Source organism: Corvus cornix, chromosome 20 (genome assembly GCF_000738735.6).
Source record: "Corvus cornix cornix isolate S_Up_H32 chromosome 20, ASM73873v5, whole genome shotgun sequence".
Taxonomy (NCBI): domain Eukaryota; kingdom Metazoa; phylum Chordata; class Aves; order Passeriformes; family Corvidae; genus Corvus; species Corvus cornix.
This window is the reverse complement of record NC_046349.1, coordinates 5,285,340-5,306,287: the sequence shown is the minus strand read 5'-3', so window position 1 is coordinate 5,306,287 and position 20,948 is coordinate 5,285,340. Positions and strand designations below refer to the sequence as shown.

The 20,948-nt window shown below is 54.9% G+C and overlaps 1 protein-coding gene across 1 annotated transcript in view; it reads right to left on the bottom strand.

Moving 5' to 3' along the window:
* PLCG1 (phospholipase C gamma 1) overlaps positions 1-20,476 on the bottom strand; it is a 42,069-nt gene extending 21,593 nt beyond the window's left edge. Inside the window, 4 exon segments of the mRNA XM_039563176.1 lie at positions 1,323-1,370; positions 1,827-1,920; positions 2,272-2,424; positions 20,211-20,476. Coding sequence (XP_039419110.1) covers positions 1,323-1,370; positions 1,827-1,920; positions 2,272-2,424; positions 20,211-20,412 — 497 coding nt within the window. The 5' untranslated portion in view covers positions 20,413-20,476.
* Positions 20,477-20,948: the final 472 nt, after the last annotated feature.

Sequence of the window (20,948 nt, the reverse complement as noted above, 5' to 3'; positions counted from 1 at the left end):
TCCTCCAAAACCTCCACACAGCTACTCCTGCACCTGCCTCAGTGCTCTCCACTGCAGAATTATTATAAATAAATAAAATATTTATTTATAAATATTATGCCCAGCCACCACTGTGCATACAACCCAAGCCTGGATCTGAAAGGTGTGTAGCATATGCAGAGCAGCTGCAACAGATTAAAGCTCCTCTCCTTCCCTTTCTGCCTCGGAGAGGATTTATCCCTCCTCCGCAAAATCCCCGTGCACCCAGCAGTCCTCTCGTCACGCCACAGTATAAATCACTGCAAAGGCAAAAATGTCCAGTGCAGCAGGATTTTCCCCATGCAACACACTCCTGCCCTGCTCCCGGACAGGCTGAATTTATCCCCTGGCAGGCTGGTCAGGGCTGGCTGGCTGTCCTGGGAGGGACACAGCAAGGACAAAGCAGAGGATGCTCTGGACCCCAGTGTTCTGCAGCAAGCCCTGTCCAGACATCGGAGCATGGAAAGGGGGCAGGTGGGGCCCACGTGCTCCACAGCAGCCGGGGGGCAAGGGCTGATGCCCCCAGGGGAGCACATTAACATGGAGATCAATGCTGAAAGGTTAATGGGCTCAGTTAACATCACAGGGGAAAAGCTGTCCCAGGGATGAAAGGAGGCAAACAGCAGCAGCTCAGTAAGAGCAGAAAGGCAGCCAGCATGGGGACTGTAAAGCTGGTGATGGCAGTGGGACTGAGAACAGAGCGTGGTGGAACTCACCTCCCCAGCAGGAAAATGTCTCCTCCCTTATCTCATGGTGAATCATGACCCAGTTCCCTTCTCTCACCTCCTCATGACAGGTACAAGCATGACATTTTACTTGCTAGGACATCACTAAGCATTCACACACCCAAGAGCCCCACAAAGCCAAGCTACGGGATGATCCATGGCCTCGTGGGCCTCAGAAAATGAGAACAGACCAAAGAGGGTGGAGAGGAATAAACACAACCCAGTTCAGCCCTGATGGGGTGCCCTGAACTGTCTCTTGGCTCTTTGATGTCTACTTCCTTGGGTGGTGCCAGCTGGGGAGAAGGTGTTTCACAGCTGTGGGCTCCCAAGGTGTTACTGGGTCTAAACAGCTGAGAAACAGGTCAGGGAAACAAGACAGCTTCTTAATGATTTTTAAAAATTCAGTTAAAATCAACCAGGGAAGTTTGGGACTTGGATTTAAGGCTCCTTAGAAATGAACATTAAAAGCCTAAAGAACCCAACAAAAAATCCAAACGAAGGCTGGGGTTTCAAGTCAAAGGTGAACCCACCCAGCTCAAACCCTTCCCTGAACACGACTGCAAGTTTCTCCCTCCTTACCTGTCTTCCCGATTGCGATCCAGGGAGTAGAACTGCTTCCGGAGCCACCTGGGCAGGAAGGCACAAACAGGTACACGCTCAGCCCCAGCTCCTCAACAACCAGCCCATGTTCCAATCTGCGTCTGGAAGATGCTCAGTGCCACACCATCCACTCCCACATCCCTCCTTCCCACCAGAGAGCCCAGCTCTGTCCCCTTTCCAGGGGCAGCCTACCCTGTTTTCATACAGGTGACATGCTCTGCTTTAAAAATGCCTCTGCACTGAAGCGCTACAGATAATACAGGCTGTGCACACGGGGAAACATCAATTTCATGGTAAAACTCCTTCTCCCTGATGCATGAGATCAAACTCTGGGGTCAACAGGATGAAGCCTCTGGAGTGCAGAGGCAGAAGTGCCGGGTCTGTGCAGCTCAGAGAGGGTCACTGTGCTCACCTTTTTCTGTCAAAACAGACAGAAAAGGGAAAAAAGCAAACAAGTACAGGGAAAGGACAAGTTTTCCTCACCTTTCAATCTGCAGGGGGGTGGGTGCCCTCAGAGTGTCTGCCACCAGCCAGTTCAGCCCCTTGATCCACATATTGACCTCATCCTCAGAAGTGGCTGTGGGAAGTGCACAGGAGAAGTGGGAAGAAGGGACACAGAGGCTGATCACCAACCCAAACCTCTTGGGACTATCCCCAGCACTTTATATCCCCTATTCCTTGCTTCATCCCCCTTCTGCTAACATTGCCCCACCACGCAGTTGCTCTGGCTGGCTCCTCTCCCTGGCAAGCTCCTGCTCCTCTCCTCTGGGATGAATGTGGCTGGCTGAACCTCTTGCCCCTGCTCCTTCAGCTCCCCAGAGCTGGGAGTTATCTTTGTCCCCAAGCAACAAGGCTGTTTAGGTCCTGTGAGGATGACGTTCTGCCTCAGCCCTGTGCTGGCACAACCCCAGGGCCACGAGAGCTCTACCTTGCAAGCTGAGGGTCTTCAGCCGGAATTCTGTGCCATAGAGGACAACAAAGCAGTGAGAGTGGTCTGGTCGGAAACATGGATCCTCCTGGTACCGGTCAAAATCGCGGGAGTTCTTTCCTGGACGAATCTCTTTGATTTCACGAATGTCCACTGAGAGAAAGGGAAAACAAAGGGGATGTTCAGTGAATAGCTTGGAATTCCCTTGGCACTGGAGAAGGAAGGGCACAGATGAAGTGGATTTAGTCATCTGAAGAGCTGGGTTACCACCTATTACATGATGGCAGCCCCAGGCCTGCAGCCTGTAAGCACAGCCCCCTCTTACTGCTTCCCTAGGAGGTTCCCCCCAGCCACCATCTCCCATTTTCCTCTGTGTTCCCCAAAAGTGGCTGAATGTCTTCCCCACAGGGATCCCCAGGACGGGGCAGCTGTGAGCATGCTGGAGCATTAGTGCCAAGCAAGGAGAAGGAGCTGAAGAGACACCGGTAAGGGAGCATCTCACAGCCTCCCTCCCCAGAGGAAATTCTGGGAAAGGACTCCTATTGCCATAGAACAAAGAGAAAACAACAACAGCAGCAAGGCAAAAAAAAAAAAAGAAAAAAAAACCCAACAAAAACCAAAACCCAACCCAAACCCAAGAATCTTTGCTTCCTGGAAAAATAATTTCTTAAATACTCGTGGGAATCAAATAACAACATTTCTGAGTCACGTTTCCAAAGCAGATGATGCTTCTGAGCAATGCAGGACGGAGATTACTGCAAACCTGGCATGTAATTCATCCCAATTAAACTCCACTTACTGTGCTCACTGTGGATCGTGTTGCCTTTCATTTCTATTTACTGCAGTTCAAAACCAGGCAGAAATGTGACCTGCTCATCACCCGCAGCAGCCACCGACAGCACTAAACTGCATCATGAGAGATGATGCTCTCTCCAAACCCCAGGGCAAGGCAGACACAGGGATTGACTTTGGGAGGACTTGTAAAGCACAAAGAATGTGGGATCCTCTCTTGGATCCTGCTCTTGTGCAGCACTGTGGGTGTCTCTGGAGACAATGGCAGCCTGCTCATTGCCTGGCACAGGATATATCCAGACTGATCACTGTATGAATTTTGGGGATGTCCTGTGCAGAGCCAGGAGTCGGACTTGATGATCCTTGTCAGGATATTCTGTGAATCTAATAACCCTCCAAAGCTCACCAAGTTGTGACAAGAGCAGAGAAAGATCCAGTTCCTTGGGGCTGCAAAGGAAGGACAGACAAGCTTCCTAGACTAAGCAGGAGTTTTTGAGGCATCACCTACCCTTTGGAAAGGAGCTGGTTGGCAGTTCAAATGTTAGCATGCCCTGCCATAACCTTGCCCATGTGCTCACATCCATAGTGACACAGAGGGTTATTTTAGCCCATAAAACCCCATATCACAGTTCAGGTCTTTGCATCCAGGACATGCACGGGGAGGTTGAAGGCCAATCCTGTCCTCGGAGGACACAGGGTTTGACCAACACAGTGGGGAAAAACCTGGCAGATGGGTTTTCATAGTAATTTACCAGGCAATAACTAACTACCAAAGGAAGGTGCTGCAATATTCCTGGCCTGCCTTTGCACCAGACTGCAAGCATCCTGTCTGCACTTTGGGATGCTGCAGTGTTGGCCGTGTGCTCACCCCTCCCTGCACAGAGCACCAACAGGTTACTAAGCAGTGAGGCAGAGCTGTCGTTACAAAGTGCATACCTAAAATCCACGCAGTGGAGAGAGCCCTGGAGCAAGTGAGGTGCTTATCAAGGCCAAAAGCACGCAGGGAATTCCTAGGGCAAAGGGCAGCCTCCGTGAGGATCGGGCAGGAACCTGCAGCCCACGCATGCTTGCAGCTGCTTGCTCCTCTCTCTCGTCCTCCCAAACCTGCCCGAGAGTGCCGGGGAAGGCGGCTTTGGGGTTTGGTTTGTGCAGCCCTCTTCTCACCACAGAGCAGCACAGAGCCTCTCCCACCCGCTGCCTCCAACACCTTCCTGGCCCCCTCACAGCTGCAAGGAAGTGACTCTGAGCAGGAAGCACAGCAAGCACAAATGCCACCATCCTGAACCAGCGAGGGCTGAAGCGATGCTGCCCTGCACCAAGCCTCCCTCCGGCAGCGCAGGACCGGGAGCCACCAGGGAAAGGAGGGGTGGAGGGATTTGGCTCCAGCTCAGGTCTCCCAGAGACACTCTGGAGGCTCTGCCATGCTCAGCACCAGCGAGTTTCCCAATCAGCGGTGGTGTGGGCTCCGTGACACAACCCACGTGTCCCACCACGGGGCTGCACCTTGAGCCCTTGCTGGGAAAGGCCTGCCAAGGATGTGGGCAAAGACACGGGGTCAAGCACCTGGTGAGGTCCCAGCTCCACAGGCCACACGCACACCTGGGCAGGGGAACAAGGACAGGTGACCAGGGGTAAGCCCTCCAAAGACAAGTCCTCTGTCACCAAGGTGAGCCTCCCCAAGCTGCCCTCTCCCAGAGCGTGCTGAGAGACAGAGTGCACAAACTGGTCCTTATCCCATCTGGGATGTGGCGAGAGAGGAAGAACCTGGTCCCACAGTGATGGCAGAAGGAAGCTCTCTGATGGAATATAAGCCCTGCTGCAGCCTGGCAGAGCTGGATGCCCCAGAGAAGAACCAGCAGCAGGCAGGGACGGATGAGCAGCGGATGAGATGGGAGGCCTGGAGTGGGCTGGCTCCTCTCCAGCCCTGCCGGGTGGGTGTGCAGACAGGAGCCAGGAGAGGCTCCAGGAAGGAGGCAGCAAAGCCCATCCAGCCCAGAGATGCTCTGAGCTCCCCACATAGTTCCACATTGCACACTGAGCTGTGCCACGGCTGTACAAACAGTTGTGCCCTTCACAGCCTCCCAAACTTCCCTCCAGCCCACTGCCAGAAGAAACAGCCTGGCCCCCTTTGCCTCCAGCACTGAAGGAAAAAAAACAAAACAAAACAAAAAAAAGGGTCACATTTCTGGGCAAAGAGCCATCCTTTCAGCAGGAGTGGGTTGCATCAGAAAGAAAAAGCTGACCCCAGATCCACCTCCCTCATCATGTAAGAAAAAAACCCACCAAATTACCCTCTGGTTACATGAAAACCAGATCCACCCTTGAAGTCATTTAAAACTGAAACTTCATCCAAGGCTCATTTACCCGCTGATGGATAGGGTGTTGTAACATGTAAGGATAAGGACAGCCTGGAACAGGCTCTGAGGGTTGCAAAATCGCCACCTCCAGAGGATTTTTGGAAAGATGGAAAACTGATTCAATTTTAAAAAATAAAAAAATAAAAAAAGCCAACAAAAAGAACGTTTAGCCAGATTACTTTCCAGGATGGGTTTATCAGGGACAGCCTCCAAGCAAACACCCACCCCCTCAACAGGCACTGCTGGGTCTGTGTCTCCCTGGGGAGAACTGGTGCAGTGAGAGCCACAGGGTCACTGCCAGCCCAGCCTGACCTCAGCTGGCCGGCATGGACCGATCCTGCCCGGGGGCAGCAGAAAAGCCTCCAGCCTACTCACTCTGGCAAAGAAAAAGAGATTTACAAAAAGAGTCTTCCTGCTATTTAGCACTGTGGATCCCACTGAGCACAGCCATGTGGTCATCCCCAGGCTTCCCATCACTGGAAGGGGCACCGGGGGGTCAGGCGGCCCCCAGGGAGAAAGAGGAAAAAGACACGTATGTGTGTGTGAGTAGAAAACAAGAAAAATCTATTATGCAACAGCGTGGAGAGCAAAGCAGTGCCAGCTCCCTTATCTCAGAGGGAGCCCCCTGAAGGGGATACTCGGGCCAGCAGTGGGCATTAGGAGCTGCAGGAGCCTGGAGGAGGATCCCGGCTCACCGGAGCTCCTGCGGGCACCCACAGCCGCCGATCGCCCCGGGCAGCCCTGCCCAGCCGGGGCTGCTCCGCACCCGCTCAGCGCCTCGGCTCTGCCGCTGCAACCCAACACCGCCTGCAAGAACAACAAAAACCCCACCAGAACTCCCCCGTGAGCTCGGGAACGGCCGGAGAGCTCTAAGTGCTTCTCTGGCCGGGGGCCAGAGCCCTCAGGCACCTCGCAGTCTGGAGCCCGTCGCCTGCCCTTCGCTGTTTATCGAGCCCATCCACCTGCCGAGCCCCGGGTTTGTCCCTGCACAGCCCCATCCCCGGGCCGGGCTGCGAGAGGAATGGGGCAGATGGCAACCACCTGAGCTGGGATTCGGCTGCAGGGTAGAAACTGAGGTGGCTCCGTGTCACCCCCGTAATGAGCGCAAAAAGTGGGGTCCTGCCCTTTGTACCCCTTCGCAAGAAGCCAAGCAGTCAGCCCAACCAATTAGGAGTGCATCTCACATTAGTATTGGTGTTCAGAGTGGTAACAGCTCAACCTCTCAAGCCCACAAGCTTCCCTTCATCGACAAGCCTAAAGCAGACAGAGGAATGGTGAATTTGACATCCCTGCTCAGAGACGAGGTTACCGCACCCCCCCGCGCTGCTCAGCATCGGCTATCAGGTTTCCAGAGGAAGAGCCAGTGCCATTAACAGATGGCTTATCCAGACAGGACAACAAGAAACCAGCTGAGGCCTCTCATTTGACCTTAACTGGTTTTTCAGAGGGCAGAGAGCATGGCTGAGGCATCCACGGAGGCCAACAATCACCAAACCAGCAGCACCCTGTGCCCCAGTGCATCCCTCACCCCCTATGAACTAAAAAGGCCTTTGAGTTAGGCACCAAAATCCCTGTAAAATGTTCTGTCACTTCCTTTGCTGTCCCATGGAGGAGCCATCCTGGTGCCCAGGGGGCCACTGGATCCCACTGCTCCTGTTGCTACAACATGCAGGTGGTACTTCTGCCTCAGGAAAAGATGGAAAGTTATTTTCCCCTCCAGACTCAGCTCAGCTGTGTCTCAGGTTGTTCTAACAAGGTACTTCATCTCACCTGCATCAGCAAACTGGATTTTTTCTCCAAGCCACTGGATTTTGCTACGAAGCAACTGTCTCAATAGCACTACCCCAGAGCCAGCAACATCCATGCAGAAAGCACCTTGGGAGAGGAGATGCTGGGGGAAAAAACAGCTCAGTGGGCTGGAGATGGGACACGGGGAGCTCCCGATTAGCCAGGGTGACTGGGGCTAGCCTGGATCCCAACTCAGATCCTGGCTCACCTCTCAACAATCTCCGTCACTCAACATGGAATGAGTGGATCTGGCAGAGAGCTTAAACACCACCTGGGAAGTGGCACCTGGGCAGCAGTGGCGGCCCTGTGCAGCCCACGCAGGGCACACGGGGATGCGCTGGCTGCTCTGTGGGCACCGGGGCTTCCTGCCTGAGCCTCTGCCTGCCACTGCCTCTGCTGTGCCCCCCCAGTCACATGTGCTGTGGCTTCTGAGCTCCTGTTCCTCCCTCCCCTGTCCCCCCTCCAAAATCCTTATCACCTGCAGAGGAAGCTACAGGAGATGAGCCCGGAGATTAGGACATGCTGCGCTGCTGCATCGCTCTGCGGGCTGGAGGAGAGGATGTGAGGAAGAAACTTTCCCTCCTCCACCCCACACATATCCCACCTTAGGGGTTGGAACAGGGAGACAGAGGGACAGACATTGCTTCTACAGGGCATGGTGGCCTCTTCCCAGGCAGCCTTGCCAGCATCAGCCTCACACAGGTGGCCTTCAAGAGCTCTTGAACATCCTCTTGATGTGAGAACCAGAGGCAGCTGTGGGCTGGCAGCTGCCTGACCTGTTATCGTCAGCACATCTCTCCCGCTCCCCCTCAGCTGCAAGAAAATATGGGTAAAAAACCAAAGCTGATCCTCCAAGTGAGTGAAGCAGGATGCTGCTACCTCACAGCCTCTGCCCACAGGCAGTGGTGGGGAGCTCAAGGAGACAGGCAGCAGATGGCAGATGCCAGGAGAGGGCTCCAGCAATCCTCCTTCTGGAATGCACTGGGGATCCCTCTTGTCCGCCATGGAAATTTTGTCTTTGTGAAGCTGTGGGGTTTTATACCAAATCCCAAGACGGGCATCCAGGGCTGCTGCTTGTACCCACTCCCACACACAAGGCTGGCACCTGTGAGAGCCCTGGACTTGTTGCACTGTCACCACACAGGACATGGGAGCACATCTCCACCCCAAAGAGAGGCAGAGCTGCTCCAGCTGAGGCAAAGCCCCAGATCTTGCTTGCACAGATGCTGCTCTGAAGATGTTGGTGTCCCTGTCCCAGATGAAATCAGGCTGGTGGCAGCCAGCGGAGAGACCCTTCAGTCATCGCTCTGTCTGAGAGGCACAAAGTTCCACTGACTCATCTGGAAAGGGGAAGCTCAGCACTGGTGCTCTGGACAGCCTGTTTAGGAAAGGCTCCACAATCCACCCCCAAGGTGACCTTTATTCTGCACAGCATCGCGGGTTCCATCCCCCTCAGCCCTGCCTGGGAGAGAAATGCAATGACCTTAAAGGAGCAGAATGAACCGGAGGGAGGATGGGATGAAGATCTGTGAGCACAGCTCCTGCCTCTGCCACTCTTCCTCCCTCCAGGGAAGCTGATCTCTGTACAGCTGTAAGGAGATCCACGGGTGGACAGGGACAGATCGAGGAGGCACCAAAACATGCTGTGTCTCAGCATGGAACGGGGTGAGAGGCTCAAGGAAGCCGCTCTCTGGGCAGGTGTCCTTCATGGAAGGGCTGAACAGGGAGCCCTTCTGTGCAACATCTCTGCATCCCTCTCCTGGACCTTAGAGGGTCACTGATGTCCCCAGGCTCTCAGCCAGCCAGAGTGCTCCCTGCCAGTCAGGGGAAGGGGATGGGACCAAGCAGGACAGAAGGGCAGATATGGCAACCCAGCAGTTCCAAATGCACAGCTCACCAGCTCACAGCCTGACAGCCGGGAGCCTGCCAGGGCCAGTGAGGAAGCCCTGGCAGAGGTGGATCTGGGGACCCAAGTGTCCAACAGGACAGGAGAGCAGGAAGCTCTCCTTGGAGCATTTTGGGGATTTCTGCACCCAACAAAGGTGCCTTCTCAACTTTCATGCCCAGGGATTATGCCCTGTCACAAAGCAACTGGAGACAAGAGAGACCACACACTGTCCCCAGGACGGGGCACAAAGGCAAGGAGTGAAAACCAAAGGACAGAAAAGATTTGTCACAGTGGCAGCAAATGTCAGCCATGTTCAGATGCTGTGACTCAGTTTTCATCCATCCCACCAGACGAGGCAATCACGTTTCCGTGACAGCGATTTAACAACAGAGGTGCCTGTAGGCCAGGACCCTCAGTGGGCAAGAGAAGTGGCTTGTCCCTGTCCCTACCAGGGCTTGAACTCTGCAGTGTGAGGGACATGTTGGGAAGAGAAGGATTGGATAAAGATCCCATCTGCTGCTGAGCTGTTCGAGGTCACCACAACAGCCTGACCTCTTCCTACCCCGTGCTCAACTCAAAAGCTGTTCTGAGACTGGCAGGGTTGAGTATTTGCCAGAGCACAGATGTGACTCCAGATGTGTGCCCTCCCCTCGATCTGCCTCCGTGCCAACTGTGTGTGGAGAGGCCCAAGGGCAGGACCAGCTCAACCAATAAATGCAGGAGGCACCTCCTCCTGGCACCTCCTTCCTCCCTGGATTCTCCGCAAGAGTCCCTTCCACCCACCCCAACATGAACCAGAGCAGCTGCTGGTGAAATCAAACCTGTCCCAACGTGGCTGGAAATGGAAACAGTGACTCTCCCTTCCCTTTCCACCAGATTTGCTTTACCGGCACTAACCACAATGGGACTCCCCTGGGCTGGCTTCACCTGCCAACGCCAAGGCAAGATTTTGGGGGATAACCAGCCAAGGGCACCTCCTTACAGCACCATCCACTGAAGATGTCCAGGCACTGAGCAGACACTATCCAAGCCACACACTGCCCCAGCAGGCCAACAGCATTTTCAGTTTATGGGGAAGAAGCAGAAGCTCATGGTGATGGTGTGAAACCACCTGGGATTGTTTTTTTTTTAAATGACCTCCCAGAACTGGAGACCTCTTCCTGCTTGTACTCCAACCTGCTCCATGGTTCATATCAAACCTGATGTATCAATGCTCCAAAAATTTCACGCCCTCACCTCTAGAGGTGAGGTGCCCCAGAGCCAGAGCTGCTGGGGATTACAGGGGCAATACTCCAACCAGCAGCAAGACCTTGAGAACAGGCTGACGCAAGGCACTACAGGACATGTGAGATGTGGAAGAGAAAAAAAATCCAACAAAAATCAATTTCTGCTGCTTTGCTGGGACACAGAGACAAGCAGAGCCAACTCCCCACTGCCCCGGCACTGCTTGGGGCCTGCTCTGGAACCAGGGACACAGCTTTTGGGTTTTCTGAAGCTGAGGAGGGCTGTGAGCTGGCAGGGACAAGGACTTAACAGGACAAGGACTGCAAGCTCAGGAGAGAAGGGGGGTATCCAGAGTGCCCTGGAATCCTGGCAAGAGGAGCCAGAGGTGGATGAGTGATGTCTAAGGGACAAGTACCCAAGCACAGGAGCTTGGAGAGACAAGGCAGCAGGCTCTGTGTCCTGCTCTGATGAGCCCAGGGGCACGAGAGCCTCACACCAAGAAGGACCTTGACAGGCAGTGTCCAAATGCTCAGCAAACAAACCCAGCCAGTCCCTGCCCCACCTCCCGCCAGCTGGGAAGCAGATCTATGGGGCGCAGATTTCCAGGGCAGGGAGCCAAGGGGGTGAAAGTCCTCTCGGACATTCCCTGCTCCCAACACGGCCAAGCCCCCACCTGCAGCCAGCCCTGTTATCTGACCTGAGCTGAGGATTACACCCCCGGAGGTGAGGAGGAGGAGGAGGAGGGATGAAGGATGCACCAGCACATGCAGGGGGGATGTCCCTTAATCACCACACCATCAGCACTTCTGGGAGCAAGTAAACAGGAAAAAGACTCTCAAGCAGCTGTTCTACCCAGCGTCCCTGCGGAGCACAGCCTGCAGTGACAGCCTTCCTTGATGTGGCGATTTCCAGCCCTGCCTGGCCTGGCCCTACCACGGGGTGATGCTCAAAGGGAGCAGGATGGGGCTCTGCACGGGGCAATCCCAGGAGGAGAGGAGCACAGGATGCCATAGAGGGAATCAGAGGAGCTCCAGCAGAGATGGAGAGGAGGACAGTTGGAACAGCTCCTGGAGTCAGGAGGCAGCAGAGCAGCCACAGCATTACTGTGTGTCACCCAGAGCACAGTGGCCCTCCTGCAGCCATCCCTCCAGGCACTGGGATCCCGGCAGGGCAGGAGGGGACACACCCCACATCCAGCTCCTGAGGTAGGGAGTTTGGAGCTAGCAGAAAAGGCAACCCTTGTCCCTAAGACAATTCAGTCAGTAGGTCACTTCCTGAAGGTCCATGACTGGGAAGGCAGGAATCCTGCACACCCCACATGGATAAAAGGGTGAGCTCCAAACACAAGGCAGCACAGGTCTGGGATTCCATATGTCAAGGCAGGAAAAAAAAAAAGAGTAATATTCCAAGAAAAAGAAAAGAAATGCATTTGTAATGGGTTGGGGAGAAAACACGACCTGTGAGTCACAGTCCTGCCCCTTCTGCTGTGGCTTTTGGCCATTGTGTCCTTAAAGCCAGTGGGCAAACAGCTCAGCACAGCATCCCACATCACAGGAGATCATGTGCCAGACCATGACCTTCCCTGGGAAGACTTTAAACCAGCACCATGGGTTTGCCTGGCTTGGGCAGCCAGGAACGCTCTAGGGCACCCTACTGACAGTACAAGAGGGCACTGACCAAAACCTCAGAACCACAAATGTTTGCAAATAGAAGGGAGGAGGTGCAAATGAAAACAAGGGAGAGGTCCACCCCAGACTCTAGAAGGCTTTCCACAGCTCCCCAGCCAGCCAAGTTCAGGACGCCCCATTCCAATCAGGCTAAAGAGCCACCAGACCACAGGGACAGCAGAGCTCGAGCTAAAAAGTAGTTTGAAAAATCACAAAGACTTTCAGAGTATGGGCTGGCAGCATCCTAAAGCTCTGACTTGTACAGATTTAGAGTGGCCAGCTTCTGCTAGAAACACCAGCCCGTGGCTGTTTGGGTGCTCAGGGTGCTCCACAATCCCAAATCCTCCTGCCATCCAGCGTATCAAGGTGTTCAATAGATGACAAGGACAGATCGAGAGGCAGCAAGGTGCTCAGAGATATGGACACCTGGGACAGGAGGGATGAGCCTGGCAGATCAGAAGCAGACAGCCCTGGCCTAGAGTTCCGAGTGCTGGGGAACCTTCAGAAAGGCTGAAAATTCTCAGAAATGAGGAAGTTTCTCATTGGAGTCAAGCTTTTTCCATGTAAAACAGCACTTTGTGCAAAATAGGAATACTCAAAACTTAAAAGATTAAAACCATTTAGAAGGACAGCTTTTTCCGGCACTACAGAGTCCCTTTAGGAATGGCTCCTGTCACCATGTCCCTTCCTAAGGGCTCTCCCCAGTCTGGAAGATACCCTCCCACCACTGTCTGATGTAACACCTCCGGCAGCGAAACCACGCTTGGCGGAACAGATGAGCAGGGAAAAGCCATGAGATCACCCACCCACCCCCGTGCAAGCAGGATACAGTCACTGGCAGGGGTTGTGATAGATGTTAAACTGATCTCATATGGGACCCCAGCAGCACAGCCAGCAGCAGCAAACACCATGACCAAGTGAGCTCACAGGTTTGCTGGGACAGACACAGGTTTCTGTGAGCATCCCCAGACGTCAGGCACCACACAGCTCTCTCCATACAGCTGCTGTACATCTGTTGGATACTCAGACCTGTCTCCTTTTATCCTTCTCTAGACAGGTATCCCTGCAGTTGCTCTACTCCAGCATCATCGTCCACCATCCACTCTCCAAGCCTGTTTGGCCAAGGGGAAGAAGGGAGGATGTGGGGGGGAACTTTTCAAAAGCATTGTAAGAGCTTCAAAATTTTCTGATTTCTACTGCCCTTAAACCTCAGAGAACACTAGAAAAGTAAAAAGTCTTCTCCACTGACTTCAGACATTTCCTTTTAGGTTCAGACAGTGGCTTTTAAACTCAGAGCTGCTCGGGTTTTCTGTGCTCAAAGGCCCACACCTCCTCACCACACGCTGCAAGTTCTTCCTGGACTCCCCACACCCTCCTTCGCTGTGAGCTTTACACTGGGTCTCACCAAACGTGCAACAGCTTGGGAGCAGGGACACAGCACAGGGGCTGGCTGCAGCCCTGCCAGGCCACACAGCTCCTAGAGCCAGTGTCACACACCTCTGAGCCCAAAACCACCAGCCCAGCTCTTGGCTGACCCTGCATAAAGCACAGACTGTCACTGTCGGCCAGTCACTACCAGACCACAGCCCAGCACCAGTGTAGTGCTGGGGTATTCCCACAGTCCTGCAGGACAGCAATCACAGGCTCATGTGGAAGAGAGCTCACAGCTCCTGCCATTCAGTCCCACGGCCTGGATGAGATGCTCAGCATGAAATGTCTGTCAAGCCAACTCCAGCAGGACCCCACTTTGGCAGAGACAGAGAAGTTGGACACGCAGTCAAACATGCTCCACTTCCAGCAGCTTCTGAAGTTGCCATCCATGGGCTGAGCTGCTGCAGCTCATCAATAAGTCTGCAACTCGAGAAGTTTGTGTGATGTAGCCAAAACTGTAAGGCAAGTCACAACTGAGGGTCTGTTCTGAGAGCTCCTGCTCCATTCCAAGTGTTGCCAAGTTTTACATCCTGGCCAGGCACACTGGTTTGATCTGGGTCAGTTCCAAAGGGACACAACAGCCCCAGTGCTCTCTGGAGGGGAAGGTCCCAGCCCAAGAGCAGTGCCCAGGTTCCCAGGAACACAAAATTTACACAAAGTCTGCACTCCTGAGCAACTCAGTGGCCGAGCCTGCTCTGCCACAAGCAGCACTTGGGGACTGGGACCTCAGGACTGCTCAGGGCTGGGGACTTTAGCCCTGACTCCTGCCGAGGCTGCAGAGCCCTTCCTCCTGTGTCTGCAATCTGTAAGATATGCAGGCGGTCACAGGCCTGCTCACAGGGGGACAGGCCACGGGCACAGCTGACAGTCGGCATGTCCTGGGGATGTTCACAGTGCAGCCACTGCCATCAGATAACGGAGCCGAGCAAATGCTTTGAGATAAGGATGGCCATCGACGCTGTGCAGCCAAGGCAGCTCAAACAGAGCAGCAGAGAGATCACAGACGGGGTTGGGCAACTGCTGGCTCAGCCCCTCAGCTTGGAGATGGGGCACATTAAAGTCCTGTACGAAATCCCACAACAGAACTGTGCCAGGTGACGGAGCTGAGCGTGGCACCTCTTTGCACGCTCTCTGCAAGGCCAGATGTTCAGATCCAGCTCACTCAGGTGCTCCTGTCGCCACACATGGTGTCCAGCCAACAGGCGAGGAGAAAGCCAAGCCCTGAAAAACTCAGGCCCTTGATGTAGTTGAGAAATAATCAGTCCAACACTATGCAAAACCTCTCCAGCACATTCTAATTAGTGGGCTTGAACCCCACAAGCCAATTCCTTCCACGTGGCTGACTGGCAGAGGAAGCAACCAGATGGACGGATGACGTGGGTGCAGGTACTAGAGGAAACACTGCCCTCCCAGCCAGCCAACTTCCAGCTGCTCCCCAGGTTGCAGAGAAGCTTTTGAGATGCCAAAGGAGGAGGTAATGCATCTTACTGCAAGAGCAGGGGTCTTTTAACCTGCTCCTCCTGGAAGATGCTACCAAGAATAAAACTGGGATGACAAAGGGATGTGAAGTGAGGGGAGAGGCTGTTTCAGTTTGGAGGTGAAGGCAGAGCAGAGCTCACTTGCTTTGTGTGTAGCACAAATGCCCATCGTAAGCAGGAAGGGGACTGGTAACAACACAAAAAACCTGCCCTTGAGAAACTCCCACGGCAGAGTGTCAGCAAGGGAAGCTTCAACCACTCTGACAGTCACAAGCCACACTCCCCCCTTCCCACCCCGGCCATTCTGCAGCCCCCTGCTCCAGGCACCTCAAGGTGAGTTCCCTCCTCCATTCCTGCCCACAGCAGGGGCAGCATCCTGCATCCGTGGGTGGTGGAGCAGGAGGGGACCCTCCAGTGCAGAAGCCATCCTGCACCCCAAGAGGAGCCCACTCTGAAGTTATTTCATCCTTGAAAACCATTTCTGGCTTGCTCGCTTCTTAAGAGCTCCAAGCTCCTCAGCTTAAGCCAACGGCCCCAAAAAAAACATAATTAAGAAAGAAAACGCTGTGCCCCAGTGGACTAATGAAAGAGGCTGGTGCTTGAAACGGCTGAGGCGAGTACGAGCCACACTTCAGAGCCACTTTGCATTAATATTTTACAGCTCATTTCTTTTCTTTCACACAGGCAATGGCTTTTCTCCACCTCCAAGGGACTGAGCTCATTTCACTGAAAGCAAGAATGCAACCAGGGTTTTTTTGAGGTAGTTTTTTTTCTCCTCTCTCTCTCCTATAAAACAAACATCTGCTCCAAATTTTCAGCTCACTCTCTGAGCAAACTCTCTGAATTTTCTGACGTGTTTCAAGGCAAACAGTTTAATTTGAAGCTGGCCTATAAGCCCCCAGCATATGAAGGTAAGAATGCAAGACCCTTTTTTATTAAAAATAAAGAATCAGTTAACACAGGAAGTTTAGGAAAAAAAAAAACATAAAAGACAACTGACTTGAGAGATTAGCTCTACTTTGCTCTGGGTGATTAACAAAAAGAATAGAAAATTATTAGCACTCTTCTATTGTAGCAGCCAGGCCCTCTGCAGAGTTGATTAGCAAGAAAGCAATGCATTGGTAATTAAACCTAGCTGGAACCCTATGGATAAAAACAAGTATTAATTGAAAAAAACCGCCTTTTTCTTTTCTTTTTTTTTTTTTTTGTTGGCACAAACCAGGATTGCATTTTGCACAGTTTTGAAAAAGTTACAGGACAAGAAAGCAACTGCTTTGGAAGGGGAAAGGCTTCCTGCCCAGGAGAGCTTCCCCCTCCTCCCAGCCCTCAGCTCACAGAGATTCTCAGCACTCTGGAGTGAGCTGAAGAGCTCAGCGAAGAGCAGGGTCCTGTCCAAGAGAAGAGGCTCTTCCTGTGGCAGCCCAGCTGGCTGCAGGCCCTGCTCTGCCCGCTGCCCAGCCGGAGCTGCTCACGGAGGGCAGACGTGGGGGACACACACAGTGACAGTCAGCACACAAGGTCACTCTTTATGCAGCGCTCACAAAGCCCTACACAAGGCAGGGGATGAGGAGAGGGCTCTCACACCAGCAAGGGCTCCTCGCTCGTGGTCTCCCAGCACCTCCCGGCTCACGGGCAGGCAAAGCTGGGCAGCTCCAGTGATGCCACCCAACCTTTCACAGAATCACAGAATCATTAGGGTTGGAAAAGTCCTCTAAGACCATCCAGTCCAACCATTAACCCAGCACTGCCAGGTCCACACCATGTCCCCAGGTGCCACATCTACACAGGCTCCTCCCCAGCCAGCATCTCCCTGGTCCAACCTCCCTGCTGTTAGGAGATGCTGAAGCACACAGAAGCCTTTGTCCTTAAGTGCCAAAAGTTCCTTGCAGAGGTTAGTCAGACTCTGCTTGCTTCAGTAAGTAACTTGAAACAAAGGGTGGCACATCACCTCTGGGCAGGGCAGCGTGGCAGGGTGAGGGAACTCAGAATGACAGCCCCATGCTGTTGAGGCACCACAGGCACAAGGGACAGGGGTTCTCTGGGCCTCTCTCCAGCACTGGGGTGACTTTCAGCCTGCTCAGGCTCTGCTCCCCTCTAAGCTCCACATCTGTGCACAGAAAGCCAAGCACCACCCAAACATTGTTTTTAAGGCAAAGAACTGGTTGCCTGTTGCAAGCCCCCAGAGTTCAGCAGAGATCAGAAGTACTGACAGACCAGCCCCCGCAGATCCTGGGGCAGCAGCGGCTCCAAGACACCTCTGACAGTGATGGCAAAGCTGTGAAATCAGCAGCACCACACCAAGGCACGATGGCAGTGGCTGTGCCCAGAGCCCTCTCCTCCTGGCACACTGCAGCTTTAACCCGCGTGCTTGAGGCCACCTGCAGATGAGCCAGCTGACCCTTTGTCCCTTCGTGCACTGCCCACCATGCAACAGGAGCTTCCCAAGCTGCAGCAACGGGGGCTGTGCTCTCCCCAACACTGTCAGGCATGGAGCCAGGTCCCCCATCTTTGCCCACCCCTCCCTGGGACAAATACACATCTCCTTTCTGCACAACCCACCAGGAGCAGAGACAGGAGTACAGATCATCTATACTTGGTGTCCATGGAGACAAACCTCTCCAAGACATGGCCATCCACACAGGCATGCCCTAAGCCCAAAACCTCCACAGTATGTGATATACTGTGGATATTCACCTGTTCTGAAATGGACAAAACCCCAGAATCATTCCTACTTAGACAATTAACTCATATCCAGGGTGGTCTAAAGCTCCCTGGTGGTCTCCAGCTCTAGAGAAACACAAGAACATCCATTACTGACCCATGAACACAGCAATCTTTGACCTGTAGGCCCCCAGACATTGTTTGGTGGGGATACTGTTCCATGGGAAGGAACATCTCACCTCCTGACAGCTGGCTACTCTCACAGTGCAAGCTGGGGCCAAACCAGTACCACCATTAAAAGCAAAATCCAACCTTCCTACCAGCCCCAACCTACTGCTCCTGATGCTGGCATGGCTTGTCTTCATGGGTAGAACTGGATCAGTCATTGCTCACAGCTGGAACTACCCTGCACTGGAAGTGATGAGCTCAGCTCCAGATTACTTCCCCCTCTGGTTCCCACCATGGCCATGTCAATGTTGGCCTCAAGGGGATGAGCCAGGAGGGGAATTGTGTGTTTGCCAGGAGCTGTCACACACCTGGCTTTTCCCAGGCATCCTTTTTCTGCCCAGAAAGCACATCCAGATAAAAATAGGGAAGCTGGCCAAGAACCTAGTACTGCTGGCCATCGATCCCGTGGCTCTGCCTTGCCTGCCTAGAAACCTAGTCACTATTTGTGTACACAGGCTGATATTTCCACCTGGAGCTCCCACAGTTCTGTCCAGGAAGTGTTAAAGCAAAGCTCTGCTCCTCAGCCCTGCGAGCTCAGGGTGCTGGGTGACACCAGAGGAGGGGACCGAGGACAGGGCGAGATGCTCAGGTGAGAGAGGAGGCCATGGGGGAAGCATCCAGCATCAGAGAGATGGGGCTGAAGATACAGCAGCTCTTCAGTCTGATGTCCTCTGTGTCCAGTGAAGTCCACCTTGCCCCTTGGGAGGGTCACACGTGAGCGTTGGGAGGCACCTGGAGAGCCCAGAGCCCGAACCCACCAGCCAGACAACTCGCCTGTGGCACAGTAGAGAAGCCTCAAGGAATTTTCCACTGTGACATTAAAAGAAACACGATCATCTCAGTCCCTGGGACACTCTCTTTGCTTTCACTGGTCTGCTCTTGGATGTCTGCACAGCACAATAATTCCTTGCAGCCATGGCTTTAGCATCGTTACGCCCACAGTTCTGGTACAGAAGCTAAAGTTCTCTAGATTTCCCCCAAGTGAAGGTCCCAGGTTACAGGGGTACACCTAGGTCTGTCCCCAGGAACAATCACCTGTGCAGACACCAGTGGGGACCTCTGTCCCATCATGGGCACACGTGGTCTGTAGGCTCTGCCCAAGACCAGAGTCTCCCCAGCAAAACCAATGTTTGCTGTGCCTTAGTTTAAGAACAACTTAATCCCAGGGTCAATAGAGTGCTGCTCTCTCCTCCCTCTCACACTGCCTCATCACTCCCAGAGGCTATTCTGGGAAAGAGATCGGGGAGCTTCACATTCTCATGATGCTAAAAGAGCCCAAGGCTCCCCCCAGACTTGCTTGGAGACACCACAAGGCAGAAGGTAGAGGACTCGAAGGGTCTTAGGGCAAACCAAAGCCCCATTTTGTGGCATTTTGTGGACCTGCCAGAGATGCGGCCACCATGCCCTTTCCTCATCTGAGCCCCTGGTACTGACAGCATCCCACCTTTCCACCCTGGGCCAGCAGCACTTGTCAGGAGAGATGACCACTCCTCCCTGGCCTTGGTGGGCCTCAGTTGCATCCCTCAGCATGGGGAAGGCCAGTGCCACAGCCTGCAGCACCAGCTCTCCCACCACCTGGCCTTCGTGCACATCCCCTTTTTCTCACGTCCAGCACAGGACAGAGACCCTGGCCTCGTACTGGTGCACACAGGGGTGGGAAAGATAATTTAAGAGAACCTGGGAAACCAACACCGAGGATAAGAGTGCAGGGCATGCCAGATCTCACCCCGTTCCCACACATCTTTGTGGTTTGACGCTCAGGTTTCCTATGCATCCTTTCCTCTGTCCTCCTCGTCCCCATCCAGCACAGGAACCGGTGCTGTTACAGCAGCACTCGCCTGACCCTGTGCCATAACTCTCTGGCTGATATGCAGAGGACAACGGGGAAGAGGACGGAACTACAGTACAACATTCTGGGTTGGTTTTCCTACTCTTTGCGTTTTCCGTCTGGTCTCATCTGTTGCTCCGACGTGCAACCGCGAAAGGGCTCACACTAATCCTGCCTCCTTCTGAGGCTCCCTACGGCCCTTAGGTGCTGCTCGCCAAGGCACCACCCGGGAAAACACCTCGTTTATCCCAGGGGAAGTTTGGTGCCGATCAGGGATGCGGAAAGTTGGGAGGCGGCGCTGGGCGGCGGCAGTGGCGGCACCAGCCCGCGCATCCCCCGTGCACAGGGTGGTCGGGGCCGGCCCCGCGCTGGGACCCGGACCCCCCTCCGCCCCCCAGGCTGCTCGCGGGGAAATGCCGGGCACGGACAGCCTGGGGGTTCATTATTTTTCATTTTTTCCCCTTCCTCCTCGCCACCCAGCCCCCGGCGCTCCCCGAACGGCGGCTCCCGGGAGGGCTCCGGCCCCGCACCCCCGCCCGAAGGAGCGCAGCCCCTCTGCCGCCCCTCTCCGCCGGGGTCCCCCCGCCGCGCACTCACCGGCCCCCTCGACCTTCTCGGAGCCGCGGCTCCAGGTGACCTGCCGCGTCTCCAGCTTCACCTGGAAAGTTTTCCGCTCGGGTCGCTGCGACTTTTTGGAGTAGAAGAGGGTCATGACGGTGCCCACCTCCAGGCTGCGGCAGAGCTGCGCCGCCTCCGCCTCGCTGGGGGCCCCGGGGCCGCCACCCGGCCCGGCCGCCATCGGCGCAGCGAACAAAGGGGAGCGGGAGCGCCCGAGCCCCGCCGCGCCCCGCGCCGCCGCCGCGGGAGGGGAGCAGAGCAGGAGGAGGAGGAGGAGGAGGAGGAGGAGGCGAGGGAGAAGGAGGAGAAGGAGGAGGAGGAGGAGCGAGGAAGGAGGAGGGAGGAGGGAGGGGAAGGGGCGGAGCGATTCCGGCGCGGAGGCGGGAGCGGGGCGCGCAGCGCGGGGGGTCCGCGGGGGGGACACGCACCCCGGTGCTGCCGGCCGGGGGGCTCGGGGGCCGGAGCATCCCCGCGGGGGAACACGCACCCCGGTGCTGCCGGCCGGGGGGCTCGGGGGCTGGAGCATCCCCGCGGGGGAACACGCACCCCGGTGCTCCCGGCCGGGGGGCTCGGGGGCCGGAGCATCCCGGGGGGGGACACGCACCCCGGTGCTGCCGGCCGGGGGGCTCGGGGGCCGGAGCATCCCCACCGAGCGGCCCGCGGGGCAGCGGGGCAGGCGGAGCCCTGGCGTGGTGCGGGATGCCAGTGCCACAGGCC